Below are 27472 nucleotides of genomic sequence, written 5' to 3'. Positions count from 1 at the left end.
AGAAAACAAAAGCTTGTTGGACCTGTCACATCGACTTTGCATTTGAGCCTTGTTTTTCCCAATCTGAGGTGGTTTAATGTAGCTAAGTTTCATACGCTTAAGACTGCTTGCTTAGGTAGTTTTATGTTCTGGTGCATACAGATTACAAATGAAGGTTACACGAGTGTGAGGAAAGAGAAAAGTGAAGGTGGTGATTTTAGCTGTTATTAACTACATTTTACCTGTGCTCAGTGGGAGGTCAACTAATGCATATTATTTAAAAAAAACACATGCCCAAGCCCCAGAAATTCTGACACTTGAAGTACAATTCTCAGATACAGTCTGCCCTCTATTACAATGCATGTTTTTTTTATTCGTTCATGGGATGTGGGCGTCGCTGGCGAGGCTGGCATTTATTGCCCATCCCTAATTGCCCTCGAGAAGGTGGTGGTGAGCCGCCTTCTTGAACCGCTGCAGTCCGTGTGGTGAAGGTTCTCCCACAGTGTTGTTAGGAAGGGAGTTCCAGGGTATTGACCCAGCGACGATGAAGGAATGGCGATATATTTCCAAGTCGGGATGGTGTGTGACTTGGAGGGGAACGTGCAGGTGGTGGTGTTCCCATGTACCTGCTGCTCTTGTCCTTCTAGGTAGTAGAGGTTTTGGGTTTGGGAGGTGCTGTTGAAGAAGCCTTGGCGAGTTGCTGCAGTGCATCCTGTGGATGGTACACACTGCAGCCACTGTGTGCCGGTGGTGAAGGGAGTGAATGTTTAGGGTGGTGGATGGGGTGCCAATCAAGCAGGCTGCTTTGTCCTGGATGGTGTCGAGCTTCTTGAGTGTTGTTGGAGCTGCAGTCATCCAGGCAAGTGGAGAGTATTCCATCACACTCCTGACTTGTGCCTTGTAGATGGTGGAGAGGCTTTGGGGAGTCAGGAGGTGAGTCAGTCGCCACAGAATACCCAGCCTCTGACCTGCTCTTGTAGCCACAGTATTTATATGGCTGGTCCAGTTAAGTTTCTGGTCAATGGTGACCCCCAGGATGTTGATGGTGGGGGATTCGGTGATGGTGATGCCGTTGAATATCAAGGGGAGGTGCTTAGACTCTTGTTGGAGATGGTCATTGCCTGGCACTTGTGTGGCGCGAATGTTACTTGCCACTTATGAGCCCAAGCCTGGATGTTGTCCAGGTCTTGCTGCATGCGGGCTCGGACTGCTTCATTATTTGAGGGGTTGCGAATATGTAGGCCAGCAGCAGAATGCATGAGCAGCGCCACAGGATGTGATATGGAGGGCATGGTTACAAGACATTCCATAATGTAGGTACAGTCCCCACTACTTAAAACATCCACATTTAAAACGGGCAGTGGCTTATATCGTCGAAAAAGCGATAACCATTATCCATTTGCATTAATGTCAATTTCAAAGCTGCTGGTTGTAGTGTCTTAAGTGCTCTGTTTATTTCGGGCAGAAACGGCTGTGCTTACTCACTAGTTTGGACCTCATTAAAGTGCACTAAATGTTAAAATAATATTACCATCCCTATATTGTAGCTTTTCTGCATAATTAGCATGATGCTAAATCAGCCATTCTGCCACTGGAAATAATTTCTCCTTATTTATTCTATCAAACCTGTTCATGATTTTGAACACCTGTCAAATCTCCCCATAACCTCTGCTCTAAGGAGAACAACCCCAGCTTCTCCAGTCTCTCCATAATTGAAGTCCCTCATCCCTGGTACCATTCTAGTAAATCTCTTCTGCACCTTCTCTAAGATGTTTGAATTTTACCTACACATAAGTAAGAAGTAGTTCATGCCCTTAAATGGTATTGCTAATTTATTGTTCTTCCTAAAAATCCTAGTAGATCTATATGAGAGATATGTCTTCACAGTAGAAGACACAAAAAACATACCAGAAATAGTGGGGAACCAAGGGTCTAATGAGAGGGAGGAGCTTAAAGTAATTAAGATTACTGAAGAAAAAGTTTTAGAAAAATTGATGGGACTAAAAGCTGACAAATCCTCTGGACCTGATGGCCTACATCCTAGAGTTTTAAAAGAGGCGGATGCATTGGTTTTGATCTTCGAGAATTCCCTAGATTCTAGAACGGGCCTCATGGATTGGTAGGTAGCAAATGTAACCCTGCTATTCAAGAAAGGAGGGAGAGAGAAAACGGGGAACTTTAGGCCAGATCAGTAGCAGGGAAAATGCTACAATCTATTATTAAGGATGTAGTAACAGGACACTTAGAAAATCATAATATGATTAGGCAGTGTCAACACGGTTTTATGAAAGGAAAATAGTGTTTGACAAATCTATTAGAGCTTTTTAAGGGTGTAACTAGCAGGGTAGATAAGGGGGAACCATTGGATGTAATAAATTTGGATTTTCAAAAGGCATTAGATAAGGTACAAAATAAGTTGTTACACAAGATTAGGGCTCATGGGATTGGAGGTAATATATTAGCATGGATTGAGGATTGGTTAACGAACAGGAAAGAGTGTAGGAATAAACGGGTCATTTTTGGGTTGGCAAGCTGTAACTAGTGGGGTGCCGCAGGGATCGTTGCTTGGGCCTCAGCTATTTACAATCTATATTAATGACTTAGATGAAGGGACCGAGTGTAATGTATCCAAGTTTGCTGACGATACAAAGTGGGAAAGTAAGCTGTGAGGAGGATGCAAAGAGGCTGCAAAGGGATATCGACAGGTTAAGTGAGTGGGCAAGAAGGTGGTAGATGGAGGAAAATGTGAGGTTATTCACTTTGGTAAGGAAAATAGAAAAACAGAATATTTTTTAAATGGTGAGAAACTATTAAATGTTGGTGTTCAGAGCGATTTGGGTGTCCTTGTACATGAAGCACAGAAAGTTAACATGCAGGTACAGCAAGCAATTAGGAAGGCAATAGTATGTTGGCCTTGATTGCCAGGGAATTGGAGTACAAGAGTAAGGAAGTTTTGCTGCAACTGTACAGGACTTTGGTGAGACCACACCTGGAGTACTGTGTGCAGTTTTGGTCTCCTTACCTAAGGAAGGATATACTTGCCTTAGAGGCAGTGCAGTGAAGATTGATTTCTGGAATGAGAGGGTTGTCGTATGAGGAGAGATTGAGTTGAATGGGCCTATACACTGGAGTTTAGAAGAATGAGAGGAGATCTCATTGAAACAAATAAGATTTTTAGAGGGCTTGACACGGTAGATGCTGAGAGGATGTTTCCCCTGGCTGGAAAGTCTTGAACTAGGGGGTATAGTCTCAGGATAAGGGGTCGGCCATTTAAGACTGAGATAAGGAGGAATTTCTTCCTCAGAGGGTTGTGAATATTTGGAGTACTCTATCCCAGAGGGCTGTGGATGCTGAGTCGTTGAGTATATTCAAGACTGAGATAGATAGATTTTTGGACTCTAAAGGAATCGAGGGATATGGGGATTGGGCGGGAAAGTGGAATTGAGGTCGAAGATCAGCCATGATCTTAATGAATGGCGGAGCTGGTTCGAGGGACCATATGACCTACTCCTGCTCCTATTTCTTATGTTCTTCCTCTGACCGATCTTACTTGCTATACTGCGCCGACGGGTGCGACAGCCTATTAGATCTATATAAATCTAGATTAAAAGTATAATTTTGTATCTTATAAAGAGACTGCAGTATGGAGGTCTACAACTTGCAACATACAGTCTGCATAGTATGAATCAGAAGTAATCTGTTACATTACATATCGTTGAGAGAAGTCTTATTAAAAGTGGTGCTCACCTGCCATAAAGTCTGTCAAACATTATACCGGCCATCGCTTATAGCAGGCAAATTGCATTCAAACGAACATGACCACTATAAGCGGTGGGACTGTACCTGATGTAGATACCTAACGTAGGTATTTGAAAAGTAGTATTGGAATTGTCATTCAGGCTCCTGTTATAAAGTTTCTGATGTTAGTGATGAATTAAATCTTGTTGACTGCTTAATGTTGGATTTTGGGGAAGTGGAGGCCTTCACTGGAATCATACCATCTGTTTCACCCTAGTTATTTTTCTGAAATTAAGAATTTAACATGCTGAAATGTGTAGGAGGGAGCTGATAGGATCACAATGAAGGAGTACATGAACAGTGAATGGTGGTATCCCATGGTGACTCCCATTACTGATAAATCAGCATTATTTCTTATTAATATATATTTAGGACAAGTAACAGCTGGGGTAGCCCTGTTAAGTGTCATAATTAAACCAAAAACTGGAAGATGTAATTCTGTAAATAGCTGACCTTAAATCTTAATCTAACTTCTGGCTCTGGAGATTTTTTTTGGATAGAAAACTGCACTCCACTTGGTTCATGTCAAGTGAGGTACTGCCGAGGTACATTATATTTAATCTCTGTATATTGCTTGTGGACAGATTTTTTTGGAGCCAAATTGGACAGCTGGTATTTTAAACAGTAATTTAACCAGTGATTTGGTCATGCCAAAGATGTTCATGTCTAATTCACCAGAAAGATGGGTTGGTTGCATGCCCATCTCCACACACGTCGACGAGTAAGTTTAAGATGAATACTGTAGATGCAAGGATAAGGTTGTCAAATACAGTAGCAGGGAATTTTCAGCTTAAAAACCGGCTGCAGGAACCCAGGCTAATCTGGTTTAGGTGGGTTTGGCTGGGCTCATTTTCCTTTCTTTCTCCCCATCCAATATTGACATATTGTGGCCCTCCTTCCTTCTTATTACCAGATATCTGTGCCCATCTCAATGCTCCCAGATCTTGGGAACCCTACCATCCGTAACAAATGAAAATAACATTAAAAAGTACCAGAGAACCAAAGAGGAGAAAATCATGAACGCAAAAAGCACAGCTTATCTATCCGCTGACTTATCATTGATGTTCAATACATTGGCCCACCAGCCACATATAGATAATTGGAAATCCAGATGTCACTTGCATTTTTGATTGAATAAATAATGAGTAATAGACAGTGTCGTTGGGCATGTGATCTCAATATCCATTTTCATAGTCTATATATGTGTACTTCAAACTTTTTGGTAAAATGGTAAGACGAAAAGCAGAGTGTGCAACTATATTTTGACCATTGTGTGTGCTTTACTTCCTTGGTTACTGCTTTACTTCCTTAGTTACTGCTTTACTTCCTTAGTTATCTGCTAAAATGGTGTGTAACACGGGTGGAAACACCAGATATGGAGAGGGGAGCTATTATCATGGTCAGCTTGACCAATTGGAATAACCACTGTAGGCCAGCAGAAGAAAGCAAGCCTAACCAATAACTAGCAGCTCGAACAGGACAAAGGGCAAGCAGCATTCAACCGCATTCTGGATGGAGAGCAGGTGCGAGTCTGGCACGTCTCATGGGAGTCAACATTCTCAGCAATCACTCTGATGAAGTCGAAGTAATGCTTGCAAATGCTGAACAAAAACCTAGAAACGGCACCATGATATGCTGTGTCTGATAAATTTATGCCAGATTTCCAAACTTTGGTAAAAGGGAAAGACTGCAAAGTTTCACACTGAATGGTGGTATATGTTTGTTATGTAAATACAAGCTAACTTCACTATAATGAACCGTGCTTGTAACAAACACCTGGTTTTAACAATCCCAATGATAAGACCCGATTTTTTTTTTCCCAAATGGAAATCAGCCCTTCTGCAATAAACACTTAAATGGGATCGACCTGGATCGATCCAGATACAATGATGAAATTGAATCTGGGACTAATTGAAAGATAGCCAATCGTTGTGCGAATCCCACATGCCGTATGCATATATTGCTTGATAAGGACCACACGCAAACTGAAACGAGGTAACGGATGGGGGGGGAGGGGGCAACTGCAACGAGAAAACAGGCATGTGCTTGAAGATGACAAGTAAGAGATCTTTGTCTCTGAAAACAAAACTTCAAATCATCGATGATTTGGACTCTAAAGGAAAATCGCAAGCCGCAATCTGCAAAAAACTTGGCTTAGCAAAGAGCATTGTTGCAGCTGTGTGGGCTGACAGAGGAGATATCAAGTCTGCTATCATCGAAGATAAAACGCCAATCCAGAGAAAACAAATCCATACTGTGACTCATGAAGATCTTGATGTAATTTATCGCTGGTTTAAAACAACCAGAGAGTAATATTCCAGTGTCTGAGGACATGTTAGGAGAAAAGGCCGAAAAATGTGTCCGTTCTTCAGGCACCGTAAACTTCAAATGGATAGCTGGATCGCTTTAAGCAGCGGCATGGTTTAAATTTAAGGCATTTGTCAGCAAAGGGTGAGGTTAACAGAGGTGACTTGCGCATGGCTGATGGATGCTTTTCCATCTCTTATACAATCCGAGAGACATTTATAACGTCACCGAAACTGGACTTTTTTTTAATCAAGTCTTTCCCAATTAAACTCTTGCAAATACTGGTGATGACTGTGCTGGCACTAAACAAAGCAAACAGTGAGTTACTCTTCTACTAGGAGGAAACATGGATGGAGCCGATCATCTGCCCCTTTTTTAATTGGTAAAGCAAAGAATTCTAGGTGTTTCAAAAATGTAAAGACGCTGCCAGTAATGTACAGGAACAACAAAAAAAAAGCCTAGGTGACTGGAGGTATCTGGACTGAATGGATTAGATCGTTGGACAGAATAATGCAATCTGAATGCCTTAAAATGCTGCTGTTCATCGACATTTCCCCTTTGCATCCGAAAGTCAACGACCTCAAAGCAGTCACCGTGCACTTTCACCCCCATAATGCAACAAGTGCTCTTCAGCCCATGGTCCAGGCTGTTATTCAGTGCTTCAATTCCTGGTACAGGAAGTTGAGGGAGATGATAGAGTGCATGGACAGTAGTAAAAAGAAATCCAGATTGACATTCTGCGGGCCATGCACTTCACACGCAAACCATGGGAGCAGATGTCAGAAACGTGTTTTGTGAACTGCTTTAAACATGATCAAAAGAAGGAGATGCTGTCTGTTAGGGATGTGATACACTAGAAATTTCAGAAACAAAACGGCAGGAAATTGAATTTGAAAAAATCAAGACCCTACACGAGCAACTATGAACGATGAGGACATCATTGAATCAATGACATTGAGTCGGGGAGAGGATGAGGAAACTTCTGGTGACGAGGACATTGAAGGCACAGAACCAGTTATCCCTTCACTGAATGAGTTCAGTAAAGCAATCACAACTATGAAACTTCACACGCACTGAGGATCTTTTTGTGCTGGTTAACAGTGTGCATTGAGAAAACCACAAATAATATGAAGTTCAATAAAATGATGTTCAATTCAAGTTGCTTGTTTATTTTTCTGATGCAGCAAATCGCCAAATCCTATTATAGTGAACACCCTGATACAGCAATCTTTTCTGTTGGTCCCGAGGGGATTCATTATAATGAAGTTTGCTTGTATTGTGTGTAAGGTGTTTTCTACTAAAATTAGTGCATGTGGTTAAAACGATGTTGCCTATGGCTAGTCAGCGATTTCTATTAGATAACACTGCACTAGTATACAAATTAAAGATCATGCGTATACATGTACATACTGTCCACAAACTTCCTGTGTCGAGCATTTGAGTACTACTTTTTAGGTCAACATTTAGAATGGAAACTGCCTATATAAACATTTATAATGGTAAACCGTTGCCTGTGACAATGTAGTTACAAGCCTCTTGCCCCCAGGTGACTGTGGCATCAGTCGCCGAGTTTACCCCATTTTCGTTTCAATCTGATTTTGTCTTCTCTGCTGGAAAACTCTTCATTTTATCAATTTCTTTTAATGTATTTTTAATTTTACATATTTATTTTAATTTCTTTTAGCCTTGACACTTTTTGGCTTCTGGCCTCGATTTTCACTTGTTAAGACCCTGATGTGTTGTCTTTTTATCCTCCAAATCCAGCCACAGTTCTTACTTTTCGGATATTTAGATCCTGCTAACTGTGGCCCTGATCCGTTGATGCCCTGTTAACATCATTCATTCAGTCCAGGCTCCCTCCTGATTTTAGTTTACCGTCGTTCCCCTGCCACAATTTTAGAAACTTACAGCACCATGTAGAACCTCCTCATCCACTTTGGAACCGATGTTTGAGGTCTTGCAAAGGCCTTGAGAAGTTAGGCATTAGATTGAAAAATAACACCATGGGTGGTAATTTCCAGATTATTTCCTGTGCCATACACTGGATAGGTAGAGGAAAGGATAATTTGGAAGGCCAGTTTGTGGCTGATGCAAGAGGGATGGGTTTGCAATCTTGGGTTATTGGAGTGATTTCTGGAACAAGGGAAGGCTATCCCGAAGGTTAGGTCACAGTTCTGTATGCAGTTTAGGGCACCCATTATAGAAAGGGCAGAAACATAGAAAATAGGAGCAGGAGTAGGCCATTCAATATGATCATGGCTGATCCTCTATCTCAATACCAATCCCGCTCTCTCTCCATACCCCTTGATGCCTTTTGTGTCTAGAAATCTATCTAGCTCCTTCTTAAATATAATCAGTGACTTGGCCTCCACAGCCTTCTGTGGTAGAGAATGCCACAGGTTCACCACCCTCCGAGTGAAGAAATTTCTCCTCAGTTCAGTTCTAAATGTCCTACCCCGTATTCTGAGACTGTGACCCCTCGTTCTGGACCCCCCAGCCAGGGGAAACATCCTCCCTGCATCCAGTCTGTCTAGCGCTGTCAGAATTTTATATGTTTCGATGAGATCCCCTCGCATTCTTCTAAACTCGAGTGAATACAGGCCGAACAGCCATAGTGTAAATTCACCAGGATGATGCCAAGGATGGGAAACTTATGAGAGGGGTAATGGAACTATTTCCACTAAAGCAGAGAAGGCTAAGAGGAGATTTAATAGTTTTTAAAATTATGAAGAGTTTTGATAGTGATGGGGAAAGACTATTTCCTCTGTTTGGGGAGTCGGTGATGAGGAGTCATAAATTTATAATTATCAGAAAGTGAGGAGAGAGTTTAGGAGAAATTAATTTACTGAGAATGTGGGAGCATGGAATGTTTTACCACAGGGAGTGGTTGAGACAGGGACCTGTATGGACATAACGGAGGTAGAAAGCTGGTATGTGTGTGTCTGTCTCTTCTTTCTGTTTCCCCATCTCACCATTCTTTCCTTCCCCTTCTTCCCCCACTCACCTCCTGCCTCCCACCTCCTCCTGACTCCTTCCCCTTATCCTGCCATCCTCTCCAGCTCTACTCTGATCATGTTTACTGTACTGGTGTCATTGTTTCCACTAGTATGGCCATTTCCTTTGTGCCCCAACCCTGCTCTGGCACCTTCCATTTTTCTTTGCCCCAACCTCTGGCAGGCCTCTAACTCTCCTTTGCCCACTTGCAATGCTTTACCTTCCTCTGCCTCCTCCCCTCACCCCAGCTTCTAATCCTTGTCGGCCTTCTTCCTCGTCCTAGTCCCTAATCCGCTCTACCTTCCACTGTAATCCTTCTCTACCTTCCCCCTTGCTCTCCCGAGCCTCGAGCCCATTTCTGCTTTACCTGCCCCAGCCTCTAACCTCGCTGTACCTTCCCCCACCACTGCCCTCGCCTATTCTGCTCTCCAGCAATCCACCTTCAGCCGTGATCCAATTATCTCCCACTCTCTAATTCCACTCACATAAACACTGCACTTCATCTGGACTGCCTATGTGCAATGCTGCGAGAGATTGACTATTATACTAAAATTGGATCATCGATTGCGTGTACCATTTTTAAAAATGCAATGTAAATATCCTTATGGAGGTTCTCATTATCATGTTCACAGGTGTTTGTGACTCTTTCCCTGTGCTTCCTTGTGACACTAGTATGTAATGCTCTCATAGGATTTCCAATACTAATCTGATCACGGCTTCCTGTGACACTGTCATGTAGTGGTGCATTATCTTTTCCCCACATCATTCAAAACGCTTTCTGGAAAAAGGTTCACTCATCGGTTTTCTCTTAGTAACTACAACATTTAATGTCCAAAATAAGGTTTAAAGCCAAATAAAAAATTACACATTTCACAAAAACATGTTTAAGTTTATCCATTGACTGTTCTATTAATGTCAGAAAGCATGGATTCATTGGGGAGAATTGTTGAATGGATCTGGAAAACGGGGTGGGCAGATAACAGTTTGTCAGCTAGCATTGGGGGGGGGGGGTACGAGAGGCAAAGATGCGGGGGAGAGAAGCTTAAATCCAAGGTAGTAGCCATTTTACATGGACAACTGGAGCAAGAGCAACAGTGATTGATATTAGCTACAGCCTTAAGAGTTCTGTAGGCAGGGTCTGACCTGCTGGGAAAGTAGTGGCTCAGGTTCTGAAGACCTGGAGAGGTCAAAGATTTGGAATTGTGGGTGCTGCCAGAGTTTGAAGTTGGATTGGGCAGCTTTTTCCAGCACACGTTACTAACCCGATTTCCAGCTAAACAGAGATTGAGTCCCACAGGATTAGAGGTCCACGGAGGCCAGCAAAAGTTTAGGTCAATGGGAGACTGTAGAATAATTAACAGTAGCATAAACCGAGAGGCAGGCATGTTGGCAGGAGCAGGCCCAAGCAGTTTAGGCTAGCAAGCAAAATTTGAGGCCAGCAGAGCAGCAGTCTTGAAAACTTGAAGTCAGCAATTGGTAAAACAGGAAATCACAATTGCTGCAAGGTTAGGAGCTGGACTGGGTGCTGGATGACTGAGCAGGAGAGACTCCTTCATCGACCAACACACTTGTTGCTCTCTTCATTGTAATGTCTCTTGCACTATGCTTTCCCTTCTGCGTATATCTTGCTATCCTTTTCACTTCAGTGTGTGTTTTGTGTCTCTCACATCTGCGTGCATTTTTTGTCTGTCTCTACTTGTGTATGTCTCCACTTTTTTTTTCCTCTTCACTTCTGTGTGTCATAAACTATAGGTGGTGAAGGATAGAATACTAGAGCCAGGTCTTCATTTGCTTCCAAGCCTTTATTCACAGATCCACATTACCACATCACACCCTTGATAAACTCTCATATAAATGGATACAAGAGAGCCCCCAATTGATACGCACCGCCTGAATACAGTTAACACTAATTGATATAAATAATATGGATACACTTAATGCTCTGTGTGTCTCTCTCTTTATTTCATTTGTGTGTCTTTCCTCCTGTGCCTATCTCTCTTTTCCTCTTCTGCTTTTATACACGTCTCTCTCTTGCATATCACTCTGAATGCTCCCTCTTTGTCCAGTACTCCTCACCTAGGCATGTAGCTTGGTGCAGGTTTTATAATACTACAAAGAATGCCCTCCTCCATATCATTTACAAATAGTTTGACCAGCCATTAATTCTTTAGAAGACTCTTAGGTGGAACCTTATCAATTGCCTTCTATAAATAATCCAGGCACATTCTTCAGAGATTTCCAGTAGACTTATGATTTTTTTTAAACCCCTAATTTTACCTATGCTCATCACACTCTTCAGAAAAACATTGATACATCTCATAAAATGATTTTGATAATTTTACCACTACCACTATAGACCCTGGACTTGTGAAACTTCGATACTGGATTTTTTGCTTTTTGAGAATGACAAAATTATCCGTAATTTTCATCTCTGCAATTGATGAAACATTGAGCTGGTTTACTACAATTTTCAGATGGAAGTGTCTATAACTTATGGAAGTGGTGAAACCAGTGCTGATATGAGGTGGTTTCTACCTTGCCAAGCGTACGTAAAGTAAAAATTGACCAGTGAAGGTAGCTGGTGTTAATCTGAAAATACTAATTGTTTGCCAGTTCTCAGGAAGCATTCAATACCCGAAATGTTCACTGGTATTTTCTCAACAGATGTTACCTGACTTGCTGAGTATTTTCAGCATTTTCTGTTTTTTTTTGATTTCCAGCATCAGCCATATTTTGCTTTTTGTTCATAAATGGCATTAGCTTGTGTACGGCATAACTAATGTACTACATGAGATTGTAGTAAATCAGCATTATAAAGTAAAATGAAAATATATTTTGAATAACTGTAGACCAGAATTCTGTAATAGGCCTGCTATGCAAGTAGACACCTACAACTGATACAAGTAGGCAGAGCTTCAGCAGTAAATTGAATAACTGCAGTTATTTCTCTACCAGAGCCACAGATGAGTAATGAACGAAGCTCCTCCCCTGCTGCTCAGGAACTGATGACAAGATTGGGGTTTTTACTGGGAGAAGGGATTCCAAGCTCTGCTCGCTTACCAATGGAAGAGAAGAATGAAAAAATGGTATGATTACCTTCAGGAAAAATCAACATACCATTTAGTTTTGAGAACAGGGAGGATGCTGCTTGGCATACATTTTGACATTTTGATACCATTCAGCTGGAATATCTTGATTTCGCACAGATTGTTAAAACCTATTGATTAAAATGTACCAGAACTTTTTTTTTAAAAAAAAAGTAGCATTGTAAGTTTTTTTGTAGAAATTAAGTATTATACCAGATATTACTTGATAATGGATGTTTATTTCATGCTAAATTGGTAACATTTTAAAACGACACTCTTGCTAAATCACTGTTTGACAGTCAAATTAATCATTATTGAGAAATTCGTGCACATGGTAATTCTCTTCCATTTCCCCTCCTCCACTGTCTCATCCCCTCTCTCTTCCTTCCTCCCTCCCTCCTCTTTCAACATTGCCTCCACCCCTTTCTTCCCGCCTCCACCCCTTCCCTCCTTGACATGAAAATGCGTAACATGATCTTGACTTCCCCCTGCACAATACTGGGGCGATTGACTAGTAATCAAATAATTATTCTGCAAATGTTTTGTTTGTATAAGTAATTGTTTTATTTTATGTCCTTCACAGTTTTCAACTGCTATTCAGGGCATCAGTCCATGTTCCACACTAACGAGCAGTACTGCATCTCCAGGTACTGACAGCCCATGCTCAACTCTGAATAGCTGCATCAGCAAGCCACCACAGAAAAAACCCAGTCCCTGTGGAACCACTACCAGCTTGAGCTCCACACTGGAAAGCAAGGACAGTGGCATTATAGGTAGGAGATTTTGGTTCCTAAAAATATGTAATGCCCACACACCCTATATTCAGTCATCGATTATCACATTGTTACTTGAAGACACATCAATAATTCTTATTAAAATCCAGTTTATAAAAATTGCTGTTTTAATCACTTTTGTTTGAATGCTGTAAACTAAAAGCAATAATTGTTATGTTTTAATCATTTACAATTATTTTGATGTTAATTTTGTACCACATTTTTGAAGTGATGAGAACAACTCGGAATCATGCCTCTTCATTGAGTTAGCTTCTCTTGTGCATTTTTGATGTAACTGAGTGTGCAGACATGTATTCATAAGAACATAAGAAATAGGAGCAGAAGTAGGCCATACGGTCCCTTGAGCCTGCTCCGCCATTCAATCAGATCATGGCTGATCTTCGACCTCAACTCCACTTTCCCGCCCGATCCCCATATCCCTTGATTCCCTCGAGTCCAAAAATCTATCCATCTCAGACTTAAATATATTCAGTGACTCAGCATCCATAGCCCTCTGAGGTAGAGAATTCCAAAGATTCACAACCCTCTGCATGAAGAAATCCCTCCTCATCTCAGTCATGAATAGCCGACCCCTTATCCTGCGACTATGCCCCCTAGTTCTAGGCTCTCTAGCCAGAGGAAACAATCTCTCAGCATCTACCCTGTCAAGCCCCATCAGAATCTTATGTTGCAATGATATCATCTCCCATTCTTCTAAACTCCATAGAATATAGACCCATTCTACTCAACTTCTCTTCATAGGACAACCATAATTCGGTGAGATTTAAGGTGGTCATGGAAAAGGACAGGGAGGGGCCGGAAATAAAGGTTCTAAATTGGGGGAAGGCCGATTTTAATAGGATAAGGCAGGATCTGGCCAAAATGGACTGGGATCAGCTGCTTGTAGGAAAATCCGCATCGGAGCAATGGGAGTCTTTCAGAAGGGAGATTGAGACCATACAATGGCAACATGTTCCCGTAAAGGTCAAGGGTGGTTCCAAGAACTCCAGGGAACCTTGGATGTCAGGGGATATACGAGAATGGATTAGGAAAAAAAGGAGGGCTTTTGGCAGATACAAAAGGCTAAGGACGGAGGAAGCCCGAGAGGAGTACAAAAAGTGCAGGGGGATACTTAAAAAGGAAATTAGGAGATCAAGGAGGGGCCATGAAAAAACACACTGGCGAGCAAAATAAAGGAAAATCCTAAGATGTTTTATAAGTATATTAAGGGTAAAAGGATAACTGGGGAAAAAATAGGGCCCATTAGGGACAAAAATGGCAATCTGTGTGTGGAGCCGGAAGATGTAGGAAGGGTTCTAAATGAATTTTTTGCATCTGTTTTCACTATGGAGAAGGACGACGTAGACATAGAAATACGACAGGGGGACTGTGATATACTCGAACATATTAACATCGAGCGGGAGGAGGTATTGGCGGTTTTAGCAGGCCTAAAAATGGATAAATCCCCAGGCCCGGACGAAATGTATCCCAGGCTACTGTGTGAGGCAAAGGAGGAGATTGGGGGGGCTCTCACACATATATTCAGAACCTCTCTGGCCACAGGGGATGTGCCAGAGGACTGGAGAACCGCTAATGTAATACCATTATTCAAGAAGGGGAGTAGGGAAAAACTGGGGAACTACAGGCCAGTGAGCCTAACATCAGTGGTAGGAAAATTATTGGAAAAAATTCTGAAGGACAAAATTAGTCTCCACTTGGAGAAGCAAGGATTAATCAGGGATAGTCAACATGGCTTTGTCAAGGGAAGATCATGTCTGACTAATTTGATTGAATTTTTTGAGGGGGTGACTAGGCATGTGGATGAGGGTAACGCAGTGGATGTGGTATACATGGATTTCAGTAAGGCCTTCGATAAAGTCCCCCACAGGAGACTGGTCAAGAAGGTACGAGCCCATGGAATCCAGGGTGCCTTTGCACTTTGGATACAAAACTGGCTTAGTGGCAGAAGGCAGAGGGTGATGGTCGAAGGTTGTTTTTGTGACTGGAAGCCTGTGGCCAGTGGGGTACCACAGGGATCTGTGCTGGGTCCCTTGCTGTTTGTGGTCGACATTAATGACTTGGATATGAATGTAAAAGGTATGATCAGTAAGTTCGCTGATGATACAAAAATTGGTAGGGTGGTAAATAGCAAGGAGGATAGCCTCAGTCTGCAGGACGATATAGATGGGTTGGTCAGATGGGCGGAACAGTGGCAAATGGAATTTAACCCGGAAAAGTGCGAGGTGATGCACTTTGGAGGGACTAACAAGGCAAGGGAATACACAATGAATGGGAGGACCCTAGGCAAGACAGAGGGTCAGAGGGATCTTGGTGTGCAAGTTCACAGATCCCTGAAGGCGGCGGAACAGGTAGATAAGGTGGTAAAGAAGGCATATGGGATACTTGCCTTTATTAGCCGAGGCATAGAATATAAGAGCAAGGAGGTTATGATGGAGCTGTATAAAACACTGGTTAGGCCACAGCTGGAGTACTGTGTGCAGTTCTGGTCGCCACACTACAGGAAGGATGTGATCGCTTTGGAGAGGGTGCAGAGGAGATTCACCAGGATGTTACCAGGGCTGGAGCGCTTCAGCTATGAAGAGAGACTGGGAAGATTGGGTTTGTTTTCCTTGGAGCAGAGGAGGCTGAGGGGGGACATGATTGAGGTGTACAAAATTATGAGGGGCACAGATAGGATGGATACTAAGGAGCTTTTTCCCTTCGTTGAGGGTTCTATAACAAGGGGACATAGATTCAAGGTAAAAGGCGGGAGGTTTAGAGGGGATTTGAGAAAGAACTTTTTCACCCAGAGGGTGGTTGGAGTCTGGAACTCACTGCCTGAAAGGGTTGTGAAGGCAGGAACCCTCACAACATTCAAGAAGCATTTGGATGAGCACTTGAAATGCCATAGCATACAAGGCTACGGACCAAATGCTGGAATATGGGATTAGATTAGACAGGGCTTGATGGCCGGCGCGGACACGATGGGCCGAAGGGCCTCTATCCGTGCTGTATAACTCTATGACTCTCATCCCAAGAATTAATCTAGTGAACCTTCGTTGCACTGCCTCTAAGGCAGGTATATCCTTCCTTAGATAAGGAGACCAAAACTGTATGCAGTACTCCAGGTGAGGTCTCACTATAGCCCTGTACAACTGTAGTAAAGCTCCCCTACTCTTGCAATAAAGGCCAACATGCCATTTGCTTTCCTAATTGCCTGCTGTACCTGCATACTAACTTTTTGTGTTTCTTGTACGAGGACACCCAAGTCTCTCTGAACACCAACATTGAATAGTTTCTCACCATTTAAAAAATATTCTGTTTTTCTATTCTTCCTACTAAAGTGAATAACCTCACATTTCCCCACATTATACTCCATCTGCCACCTTCTTGCCCACTCACTTAATCAGTCTATATCCCTTTGGAGACTCGTTGTGTCCACCTCACAGCTTACTTTCCCACCTAGCTTTGTAACGTTAGCAAACTTGGATATTTTAGACTCGGTCACTTCATCTAAGTCATTAATATAGATTGTAAGTAGCTGAGGCCCAAGCACCGATCCTTGCGGCACCCCACTAGTTACAGCTTGCCAACCTGACTCTGTTTTCTGTCCTTTAACCAATCCTCTATCCATGCTAATATATTGCCCCAGCCCCATGAGCCCTTACCTTGTGTAACAACCTTTTATGTGGCACCTTATCGAATGCCTTTTGAAAATCCAAATATACTACATCCACTGGTTTCCCTTTATCTACCCTGCTAGTTACATCCTCAAAAAAAACTCTTAATAGATTTGTCAAACATGATTTCCCTTTCATAAAACCACGTTGACTGCCTAATCATATGATTTTCTAATTGCCCTGTTACCACTTCCTTAATAATGGATTCTAACATTTTCCTGTCAACCGATGTCAGGCTAACTGGCCTATAGTTCCTGGTTTTCTCTCTCCCTCTTCTTGATAGCGGGGTCACATTTTCTACCTTCCAATCTGCTGGGACCATTCTATAATTTAGGGAACTTTGGAAGATCATAACCAATGCATCCACGATCTCTGCAGCCAACTCTTTTAGAACCTAGGATGTAGGCCATCAAGTGTAGGGGATTTGTCGACTTTTAGTCTCATTTGTTTCTCCAGTACTTTTTCTCCAGTGATATTGTTTTAAGTTTCTCACTCTCATTTATCCCTTGGTTCCCCACTATTTTTGGTGTGCTTTTTGTGTCTTCTACTGTGAAGACAGATACAAAATATTTGTTTAACGCTTCTGCCATTTCCTGATTTCTCCATTATAATTTCTCCTGTCTCAGCTTCTAAGGGACCAACGTTTGCTTTTGCTACTCTCTTCCTTTTTACATACTGTAGAAGCTCTTACAATCCGTTTTTATATTTCTTGCTAGTTTACTTTCGTATTCTATTTTCTCCCTTTTTAATCACTTTTTTGGTCGTTCTTTGTTTGTTTCTAAAACTCTCCCAATCCCCAGGCTTATTACTCTTCTTGGCAACATTAAAGGCCTCTTCTTTCAATCTAACACTCTCCTTAACTTCTTTAGTTAACCACAGGTGGATCACTTTTCCTGTGGAGTTTATATGTCTCAATGGAATGTACATTTGTTGAGAATATTGAAACACTTCAAATGTTTGCCATTCACAAATTGTTGCTGCCAAAACATGCAAAAGTGGGCATGTTGGAAACAGCATTGTTGATATCACAAATTTACTTGTCATCACCCTTTCATTAGCTGAGATTAACATTGAAATTAACTTATGTGCTCACAGTTATCTTTTAGTATTCTAACAGCTAATTAGTTGTGTACTAAAACTATAAAAGTTCAGTCTTGTGTTCATACATTGGAGAAATATTGTAAAATAAAATGATTTCCACAATCTTTGATAATACCATTGCTGGAATTTGGTATTTTTAAAGCTGTATGATCCAACAATTTTTATCTAAAAGTCAGTAGAATTCAATTTAAAATTAGTGGTTATCCTGTGGCTCATGGGTAGATATTAACATAGTTTTATAATTCTATGACTGGAACATTTTACTATTGTGCGCTGTGTTATTCTGCTGCTAACCTTTGAGGCGTGTAAAAGCTGGCCTGTCTCCCGTTAAGCCTACAAATCCTAATGGATGTATCATTTTGTCAGTTATTGCAGTATGCTTCCAGCTTGTACTACTTCCTACCTCACATCATTCGTTCCCATTTTCTGGCATGGTTCCATTCCCAGGTGCTTTGACAATCTGTTCCCAACTAACTTTCTTCTGGTTCCAAAGTTAAGAAACATCATAATATCTCCAGTTTATTCACAACTGTGTTAATTTTTTTTGCAAATTATGAATGTGTGTAAAATTCTACCAACCCAAATTTTACCTGCCCACCTCCTTGCTACTGTAGCCCCCCAAAATACTTATTCCCCAGTACTCTCTGCGCCCACTCACTATCCCAGATATCCTGTACAAAGCCAGTAACTGCCTCTATTTTGTTTCAGTACTATAAATTACAGATCTTCCAGATACTTTGACTACCCATGAGCAGTGTCAGAACAGATATAAGATTTGTGTGTAGTAGTGTCTGAATTATTAAAAATTCAAATAGTTTGGAAGTTCGGCACCAGGTTGACAACTGTAGTTTGCCATTTGGGATCCAGGAAAGCTGTAATGGTAGCCACTTCAACTTTAAAAGAACACAGTAATACAATTAGACTGCCTCTTGTACTATGGTTTAGTTGTCTGCTGGTGAAAAAGAAGTCAACCCTCCACACTTACAATTCTGTGGCCATTGCCAATTTAGAGCATGTTTTGTGCTTGGTCCTTGGGCAGTTCCAATCCAATTCCCAATCTCTTTTCATGTAGAATCCTTGAATCCAGTGGACAGAAGAGATTTTTATCCCAGCAGTCTAGGTTGGATGCGAGCTTAGGTCTGAGGTAATAGGCTAGTTTATAATCCACTGTACCACTTTGTCTTTTTCTGTCTTCTGTCTTCTAGTTTGTTCCTGACACACCGTTAGAAAATGGCATTCATTTTTGCTGATTTACTGAAAAAAGAATTGTGTGTTGCTAAAGGTAGTTTTTTCAGTGCTTCACGAGTTTATATTTTCTTTTAAGTATTAGTGTTTCTTACTTTTCACTTGGAGTCTAGGAATATTTTCAAAACAATTTGTAAAGCAAACTTTGCAATTGTATTGATATTAATGAACACAAGATCGTGAGTGAGAAAAGGCCATTCGGTCTATTAAGCCCACTCCATCCAGAGTTTGTGATTATTCTATAATGAACTTCCTTTCCACATTCTTCACTGCCTATTGATCCTGTACTCTAAGAAACACTAAGTTACTACCTCCCCAAGGGGAAAAAAAAATCACATAGCTCTGTTCATATCTTTATAACCGTCAATCTTTTTTTAATAGATTGATGTGTTTCAATTCACTTCCCTTTCTAAGGTGCCAGTTGACCACAAATTGACTTCTTTGGAAATCTGTTCCACATGTCCACTTTCCTGTAGGGCTGGGGAAATTTTATATTAAACTAACCTTGCTTGAAGATTGTGATTTTGTTTTTTATTTGTCCCAAGTTAAATAGCATCCTTCAACCTTTTATTTTAAAAAAATTATGTCTTCCCTTTGTGATATATTCTCCAACAGAGATAAGTTTAGTTGCTTGAACCTTTCTTCATAAATTAGTCCCCAAAAGTCTGGAATCATCACTTTTCTTTGTTTTATTTCATTTTTACCTGCTCACATAGATTGTCATCAGCAAACTTAATACTATACATAACGTGTTCTATATCACACACAACTACTGTGATCAGCAGGACTCCCAGATTAGATCCCTGCAGAATACTATGGGTTACCATTTCCCAGGTAGAACATTTTTCATTTATTACCACCCTCTGTCTTCTGTTGTCGAATCATTTCTCTGTCCATCTGGAGAATTTGTTATCTATTTCATGAGCCTTATTCTCACTTATCCTCTCACATTGTCAAATGCCTTTTGAAAATCCAAACTACATCTACTGGATTATCTTTGTGCACTGACTTGATCACGTTGTCAAAGAATTCCAATCAGCTAGTAAGGCATGACCTATTACTTCCAAAATCATGCTGACTGCTCCCTATGATATCTGTGTTCATTAGATGTTCACTTATAGGATTCTTTAGAAAACCCTCATGATTTTTTTTGCCGCTATGGATGTTGATCTAATATTACCTGGTTCATGCCAGGTTCATTGTCTTATTGTTTTAAATATTAGAACTACATTTGCTATCCTTGGCCTTTGATCTCATCTTGCGAGTGCATTCCCATCTCTTTTGGCACCACTCTTTTTATTTCTCCCCCACTTCCATATTAACATGCACATTTCTTCACTTTCAGTGGTCTTCTGTGGTCTGCCGAGTTTTATGGAGAAGTACTATTTCTCAAGTATGATTGGAAGATCAAATTAAACCAATGTTGATATTGTTATAATCTTGATTCTGCAGCATTTGGAGAGCTGGTCAAGAGGCTAACCTCTTAGAGTTGTATACAATCCAATATGAAGGTAGTTTCAGATATTCTCTACAGCAACATTTGACAATACTATACAAAGTAAATTTAACTTGGCCTCCTTGTATTTTCAGCTACAATAACCAGCTCATCTGAAAATGAAGAAAAAAGTGGTTCAAGTCTAGAATGGAGCAAAGATGGCAACATGAGGGACTGTCTACAACGTGGTATCACTAAGAATTTAAGACTTGAGGGTTGTTTGCCTGTAGCAGAGGAAGAGCCAAGTGTCTCTGCCACCAGTCTGTCCAAAGTTGAAGCCACTTTTGATGGTCCTGCTGCTTATATGCAGCAGTCTGTATCACCATACCTGATGCCACGACCTAATTCAGTTGCAGGTATTATTTATGTTCATAGATAGGAGTAAAATTATTTGTAGGATCAAGTAGTGCAAATATTATTGAAATAGAAACTAAGAGAAATGAAAAATGAAGGCTGCATAACAGGAGGCTCAACTGCATTATTGAAAATATCTCTCCCACAGAAGCCACCAGTATGCGCTCCCAAGTGAGATCGCTAACTTGTGCCCAACTATCAGAAGTTTTACTCTGTGGAGTTGGTTCCTCTAGTAATTATAGTCTGAAGTTAAGATGGAGATCTTTACTCTGCAACTAACATGAAAATGCTTGATTATGACCATTGATGTTTAAAGAGGAGAAATATCACATTAACCAGCAGTGACATCCCTAATCTCCCATTTGTTAAGCACAGAAAGTCATTTGATTTCTTGAGTAGAAACCTATTCAAGTGTTTTGAAATCAGTTTCTCTCATTTTCTTTTCAACATTTTGCAACAACCCCAAATTCAAATACACTGTTAACCTTTGCACAACATCAGGATATTATGTATTCAACACATTTAACTTCAGCATCCCTTATTTATCTGACTATGTAACAGATATTTTTGCAGTGGTTAACTTTTGTTGCCGTAGCAAAGTACTTGGACAGGAAGTGATGTGTAGGTATAACAGAGGCGGGTTTAGGTATGGCCAAGTAACCCGCTCTCGAGAGGGGGGGCCTGTCATAATATTATGTTATTGAGGGTGCTTTCATGAGATTTGGTCGGCGATTTGAAATTAACGCTTCCAGCACACGTTTGTTGGGACTCGGGAAACTCAGCAGTAAAATGGCGGCGAGATTGAGCAGCACTTCATGGGGATGGTAAAAGGTCAAGTGTCCCGATATGAATAAAGGCTCAGTGCTCACTGCTGCTTTCTCAGTTCCCTCTGGGAAATGATTTGCTGAGAATTCTTGTGGCGGCAGACATTTTGGTAAAGTTTGGAGGTGTTCACACAGAGAACATCAGAATGGATGGCGCCATGGCTGCTTTAGATTGGACTTCAGATGAGGTAGACAATTACCATCCACAGCAGCAAGGTTGTGCTGTGGTGGGAGCTGCAGGTGGGAAACAGAGGAGTGCAACAGAGAGGGGCAGAGTTCGCAGGAGGCACTATCCGAGTAACAGGGTGTACAGACAGAGGCTCAGCTTCCTTGACCTCTGAAGAGCAGTGCTTCTGGAGGCTCAGATTGTCATGCCAGGTGGTCGTGGGCACTTGGATTCGCGACTATGGCTGGCTTCTCACAGTACAGGGTGCCATCGACTGCACACACGTGGCAATCCGAGTACCACATGATCAACCAGGAGTATTCGTCAATCGCAAGGGATTTCATTCTATTAATGTTCATCTGGTGTGCAACCACAAGAAAAGGTTCATGCAGGTCTGAGGCAGATTCCCTGGGAGCTGCCAAGATGCTTTCATCCTGCGGCAGTCCAACATCCCTGATCAGTTCAGACCCTTAAGTGCTGGCTGCTAGACAACAAAGGATACCCCCTTTAAACCTGGCTGATGACCCTCTGAGGAACCCCACCAATGAACCCCAAGAACAGTACGACAGCCATATGACAACCAGATGTGTCATTGAGCAAGCCATTGGCATGCTCGATGTGCTTCAGGTACCTGGAGGCACCCTTCAATACTCGCCAGTGAGTGTCTCTACGATAACCGTGCTGTGCTACATTCTGCAAGAGAAGGAGGAAGATGAATATTGGGCATCCAATGTCAGACCAGCCGCACACTGCTGCTCAGGATGCCCTAATAGCTCGAAAGTTCAGTTAGTCAACCAGATGTGGCATTGAGCAAGTCATTGGCATGCTCAAGACGCCCTTTAGGTGCCTGGACTGGGTGGAGGTGCCCTTCAATACTTGCCAACGAGGGTCTCTAGGAAGATCGTGCTGTGCTTCATTCTGCACAACATTGCGCAGCAGCGAGGACTAGAGGTGGAGGAGGAACAAGGTGATCATCACTCATCATCTGTTGAGGATTCCAATGGAGTGGAGGAGGAGGAGGATGAAGATGGGGCACCCAATGCCAGACCAGCCGCACACGTTGCTGCTCAGGATGTCCTAATAGCTCGAAGGTTCAGTTCGTCACATACTGAACCAAAGTAACTATCACGTGTCCCCCCCACTGACACAAAGCGTTCCTGTAACCAACGATGCACCAATTGGTCCCGTCAATTCATGCCTTCACATTCATCAACAAACAACTGAAAAGACAATTTGACACCCAGAATGCAAGAATGGGCAGCACGGGAAAGTGGTGCAAATTAATAAATTTTACGTGAGGTCATTTTTTTTTTAAAAAAGGGCACTTAATAACATTTTCACAAACACCCATGTGCATACCTTTCGTGAACTGCAATGTTTTTCTTTTCCTTTGCCTACCGCTGCTACGTGGTGCAACGCCTGTGCTTTTAACAGAGGTAGAGGCAGGCTGCTCAGATCGCTGCTCTGACTGCTGAAATGCTCTTGGCCGATGACCTTGATGTTAGAGCCCATGAGGGTCCTGCCAAAGACTGTGCCACCCGCACCTGTGCAGGGGCGGACTCTGCCATCGGGAGACGAGGCAGCATGTCAGGTACTGGTTGAGGGGTAGGCAACGGTTGAGATGTGGTAGCGCTTTGAGTGGAGTTCCCACTTCCATGTCCCCTTTCGCCATCATCCTGCTCCTAGGCCAGCAGCACATCACTTCTACCTCTGTGGGGAGCAGCTTGGTGCCGATCAGTGACACGTTGTAAGGCCACGGCTAAGGTATCTGTCACCCTGTTTCAGGCAGCAGGCATGTTGATATCCAAAGTCTGCACGGCCATGGTCAGGGCTTGCATGGACTGAATTGATTGCCGCGATTGAAGTTGCACGGAGGAAGCCACTCCTTCTCAAGGGAAGACATTCTTGCAAATAGCCTGCAACATCGATCCACAAATGTTCCAGCTGGACTCCTCCATCCTCTCTGCTATTGTAGACAGTGTGTGTGACACGTCTGCCAGTACCTTGCAAATTTGCTGCTATTCCTCCATGATTCTCTCTTTCATTGATGGGCACTGGGGTTCAGCATGTGGGTCCAGCTGAGCAGAGCTTGGAGAGGAGTGCGTTCCCCGACGCAGCTCTCCACAGCTGTCCCTGCCACCAGTGTCTGCTCGTGCTCACTTGTAAACTGTGACTCACCAGGTGAAAACCCAACTACCCGTCTTACTGTACCCACTGAAGTGTAAGTATCTGCACTGATGCCTGGTAGTACGTGCTGTGATGGTGCACTCTCAGGAGGAAACAGGTCCTCTGAGGAATCGTCATCCGGAATGTCCATGAACTGCTGTTGTATGCAAGAAGGCCTTGGAAAAGAGGAGACAGATATGAATCAGTACTGGCAATGTAAAAGCATTGCTATTTAGTATAATTACGATTATTATATTTCACTCGTTGCTGAAATCAAGTCAATATGACTTAATATGAGATGTAGATCAGAGATATTTAATTGTCATCAGGCAGCTGTGAAATCCCAGTGTGTCCATCTCCGATGGTCAGGGACCCAGATATGCCACTGATCTCCATGGCCTCTTCCTCTGATGATGATGATGATGATGTCAGTTGCACTATCTGTGGTGGGCCATCACCAGTCCTCTCCTTCTCCCTTGTATTTTGTGCTCTCTTCTGCAACAGGGGAACAACAGACTGTAAGGCATGTCTTCACCCGATGGATTCAGTGAGGATGACTATTAGGCAGATGCAACACGTTGCATAAGGATTGGAGTGAGTGGCAGTGGTGGATGGATAAATGGGGAGGTGAGGAAGTGTATAGAAAGCTAACGATGGGTGCTGTTCAAACTTAAGTGCCTGTGAGGAGTGATGTGATGGAGTGCGCTTGACGACAGAATGAGAGGGGGTAGGGGATGGTGTGCACTACAGGAGTAGGTGAATCTGCAACTGCACTCTCCTTTCCTGACCTGGTTAGGTCATTAAACCACTTCCTGCACTAGACCTAGGTACGGGGCACAATACTTCTGCTGACCTCCTCAGCCACCTCCAACCACGCCTTCTGGGTGATAGCAGCAGGTTTCTTCCTGTTGTTAGGGAAGATTATCTCCCTCTTGCTCCTTACTGCACCCAGGAGCACATCAAGCATGACGTCTTTAAAGCGGGGCACAGCTTTGAGTGTCCTGAGTCCATCTTGAAAGTTTGCCATCTTTTTACAGAACCTCTCAACTCCTTCAAATTCCATCTTTGAATTAGCCCTTTTAAATAGTCGAGTTGAGATTGTGTCATGAGGGTTACATAAGAACATAAGAAATAGGAGCAGGAGTAGGCCAATCGACCCCTCGAGCCGCCTCAATAAGATCATGGTTGATCTGATCCTAACCTCAAATCTAAATTCATGTCCAATTTCCTGCCCGCTCCCCGTAACCCCTAATTCCCTTTACTTCTAGGAAACTGTCGATTTCTGTTTTAAATTTATTTAATGGTGTAGCTTCCTGGGGCAGCAAATTCCACAGACCTACTACCCTCTGAGTGAAGAAGTTTCTCCTCATCTCAGTTTTGATTAAGATTATGCCCCCTAGTTCTAGTTTCACCCATCCTTGGGAACATCCTCACCGCATCCACCCGATCAAGCCCCTTCACAATCTTATATGTTTCAATAAGATCGCCTCTCATTCTTCTGAACTCCAATGAGTAGAGTCCCAATCTACTCAACCTCTCCTCATATGTCCGCCCCCTCATCCCCGGGATTAACCGAGTGAACCACCTTTGTACTGCCTCGAGAGCAAGTATGTCTTTTCTTAAGTATGGAGACCAAAACTGTATGCAGTATTCCAGGTGCGGTCTCACCAATACCTTATATAACTGCAGCAATACCTCCCTGTTTTTATATTCTATCCCTCGAGCAATAAAAGCCAACATTCCGTTGGCCTTCTTGATCACCTGCTGCACCTGCATACTAACTTTTTGATTTTCTTGCACTAGGACCCCCAGATCCCTTTGTACTGCAGTACTTTCCAGTTTCTCGCCATTAAGATAATAACTTGCTCTCTGATTTTTCCTGCCAAAGTGCATAACCTCACATTTTCCAATATTATATTGCATCTGCCAAATCTCCGCCCACTCACCCAGCCTGTCTATATCCCCTTGTAGGTTTTTTATGTCCTCCTCACTCTCTACTTTCCCTCCCATCTTTGTATCATCTGCAAACTTTGATATGTTACACTCGGTCCCCTCCTCCAAATCGTTAATATAGATTGTAAAGAGTTGGGGACCCAGCACCGACCCCTGCGGAACACCACTGGCTACTGGTTGCCAGTCTGAGAATGAACCATTTATCCCAACTCTCTGCTTCCTGTTAGATAACCAATCCTCCACCCATGCCAGAATATTGCCCCCAATCCAGTGATTCTTTATCTTGAGCAATAATCTTTTATGTGGCACCTTGTCGAATGCCTTCTGGAAGTCTAAATACATTACGTCCACTGGTTCCCCTTTATCCACCCTGTACCTTATGTCCTCAAAGAACTCAAGCAAATTTGTCAGACATGACTTCCCCTTCGTAAAGCCATGCTGACTTTGTCCTATTAAATTATGTTTATCCAAATGTTCCGCTACTGTCTCCTTAATAATAGACTCCAAAATTTTACCCACCACAGATGTTAGACTAACTGGTCTATAATTTCCAGCCTTCTGCCTACTACCCTTTTTAAATAAGGGTGTTACATTCGCAGTTTTCCAATCTGCTGGGACCTTTGCCGAGTCCAGAGAATTTTGGAAAATTATTACCAAAGCATCCACAATCCCTACTGCCACTTCCCTCAAGACCGTAGGATGTAAGCCATCAGGTCCAGGGGATTTATCCGCCTTGAGTCCCATTAATTTACTGAGTGCCAATTCCTTAGTGATTTTAATCATATTTAGCTCCTCCCCCCACCCCCCCACCCCCCCAGAGCCCCCTGTTTGTCCAGTGTTGGGATATTCTTAGTGTCCTCTACTGTAAAGACTGAAACAAAATATTTGTTCAGCATTTTTGCCATCTCCATGTTTCCCACCATTAATTTCCCGGTCATATCCTCTAAGGGACCTACGTTTGCCTTAGCCACCCTTTTTCTTTTTATATAATTGTAGAAACTCTTGCTATCTGTTTTTATATTTTTTGCTAATTTATTTTCATAATCTATCTTCCCTTTCTTAATCAATCCTTTAGTTACTTTTTGCTGTCTTTTGAAGACTTCCCAATCTTCTATCCTCCCACTAAGTTTGGCTACCTTATATGTCCTTGTTTTTAGTCGGATACTATCCTTGATTTCTTTACTTAGCCACGGATGGCTGTCATTTCTTTTACATCCTTTTTTCTCAGTGGAATATTTTTTTTTGGAAGTTGTAAAATAACTCCTTAAATGAACACCACTGCTGATGTACCGTCTTACCCTTTAATCTATTTTTCCAATCCACTTTAATCAATTCCGCTCTCATACCATCATAGTCTCCTTTATTGAAGCTCAGTACGCTTGTTTGAGAACCAACCTTCTCACCCTCTAATTGGATATGGAATGTAACCATGTTATGGTCACTCATTCCAAGGGGATCCTTAACTAGGACATTATTAATTAATCCTGGCTCATTACACAGGACCAGGTCCAAGGTTGCTTGCCCCCTTGTAGGATGAGGGTTCACATCATG

General features: G+C 42.3%; 1 protein-coding gene across 2 annotated transcripts in view; it reads left to right on the top strand.

Moving 5' to 3' along the window:
* Positions 1-27472, top strand: part of tanc1a (tetratricopeptide repeat, ankyrin repeat and coiled-coil containing 1a) — a 229619-nt gene that overhangs the window by 101503 nt on the left and 100644 nt on the right. For both annotated transcript variants that reach the window (XM_067987420.1, XM_067987421.1), the window contains 3 exons: positions 12034-12164; positions 12748-12937; positions 20554-20814. In XM_067987420.1, coding sequence (XP_067843521.1) covers positions 12034-12164; positions 12748-12937; positions 20554-20814 — 582 coding nt within the window. The remainder of the gene's footprint in view (positions 1-12033; positions 12165-12747; positions 12938-20553; positions 20815-27472) is intronic.

Source organism: Heptranchias perlo, chromosome 7 (genome assembly GCF_035084215.1).
Source record: "Heptranchias perlo isolate sHepPer1 chromosome 7, sHepPer1.hap1, whole genome shotgun sequence".
In the NCBI taxonomy this organism is placed as follows: Eukaryota; Metazoa; Chordata; class Chondrichthyes; order Hexanchiformes; family Hexanchidae; genus Heptranchias; species Heptranchias perlo.
This window is presented reverse-complemented; position numbering and strand designations above follow the sequence as displayed.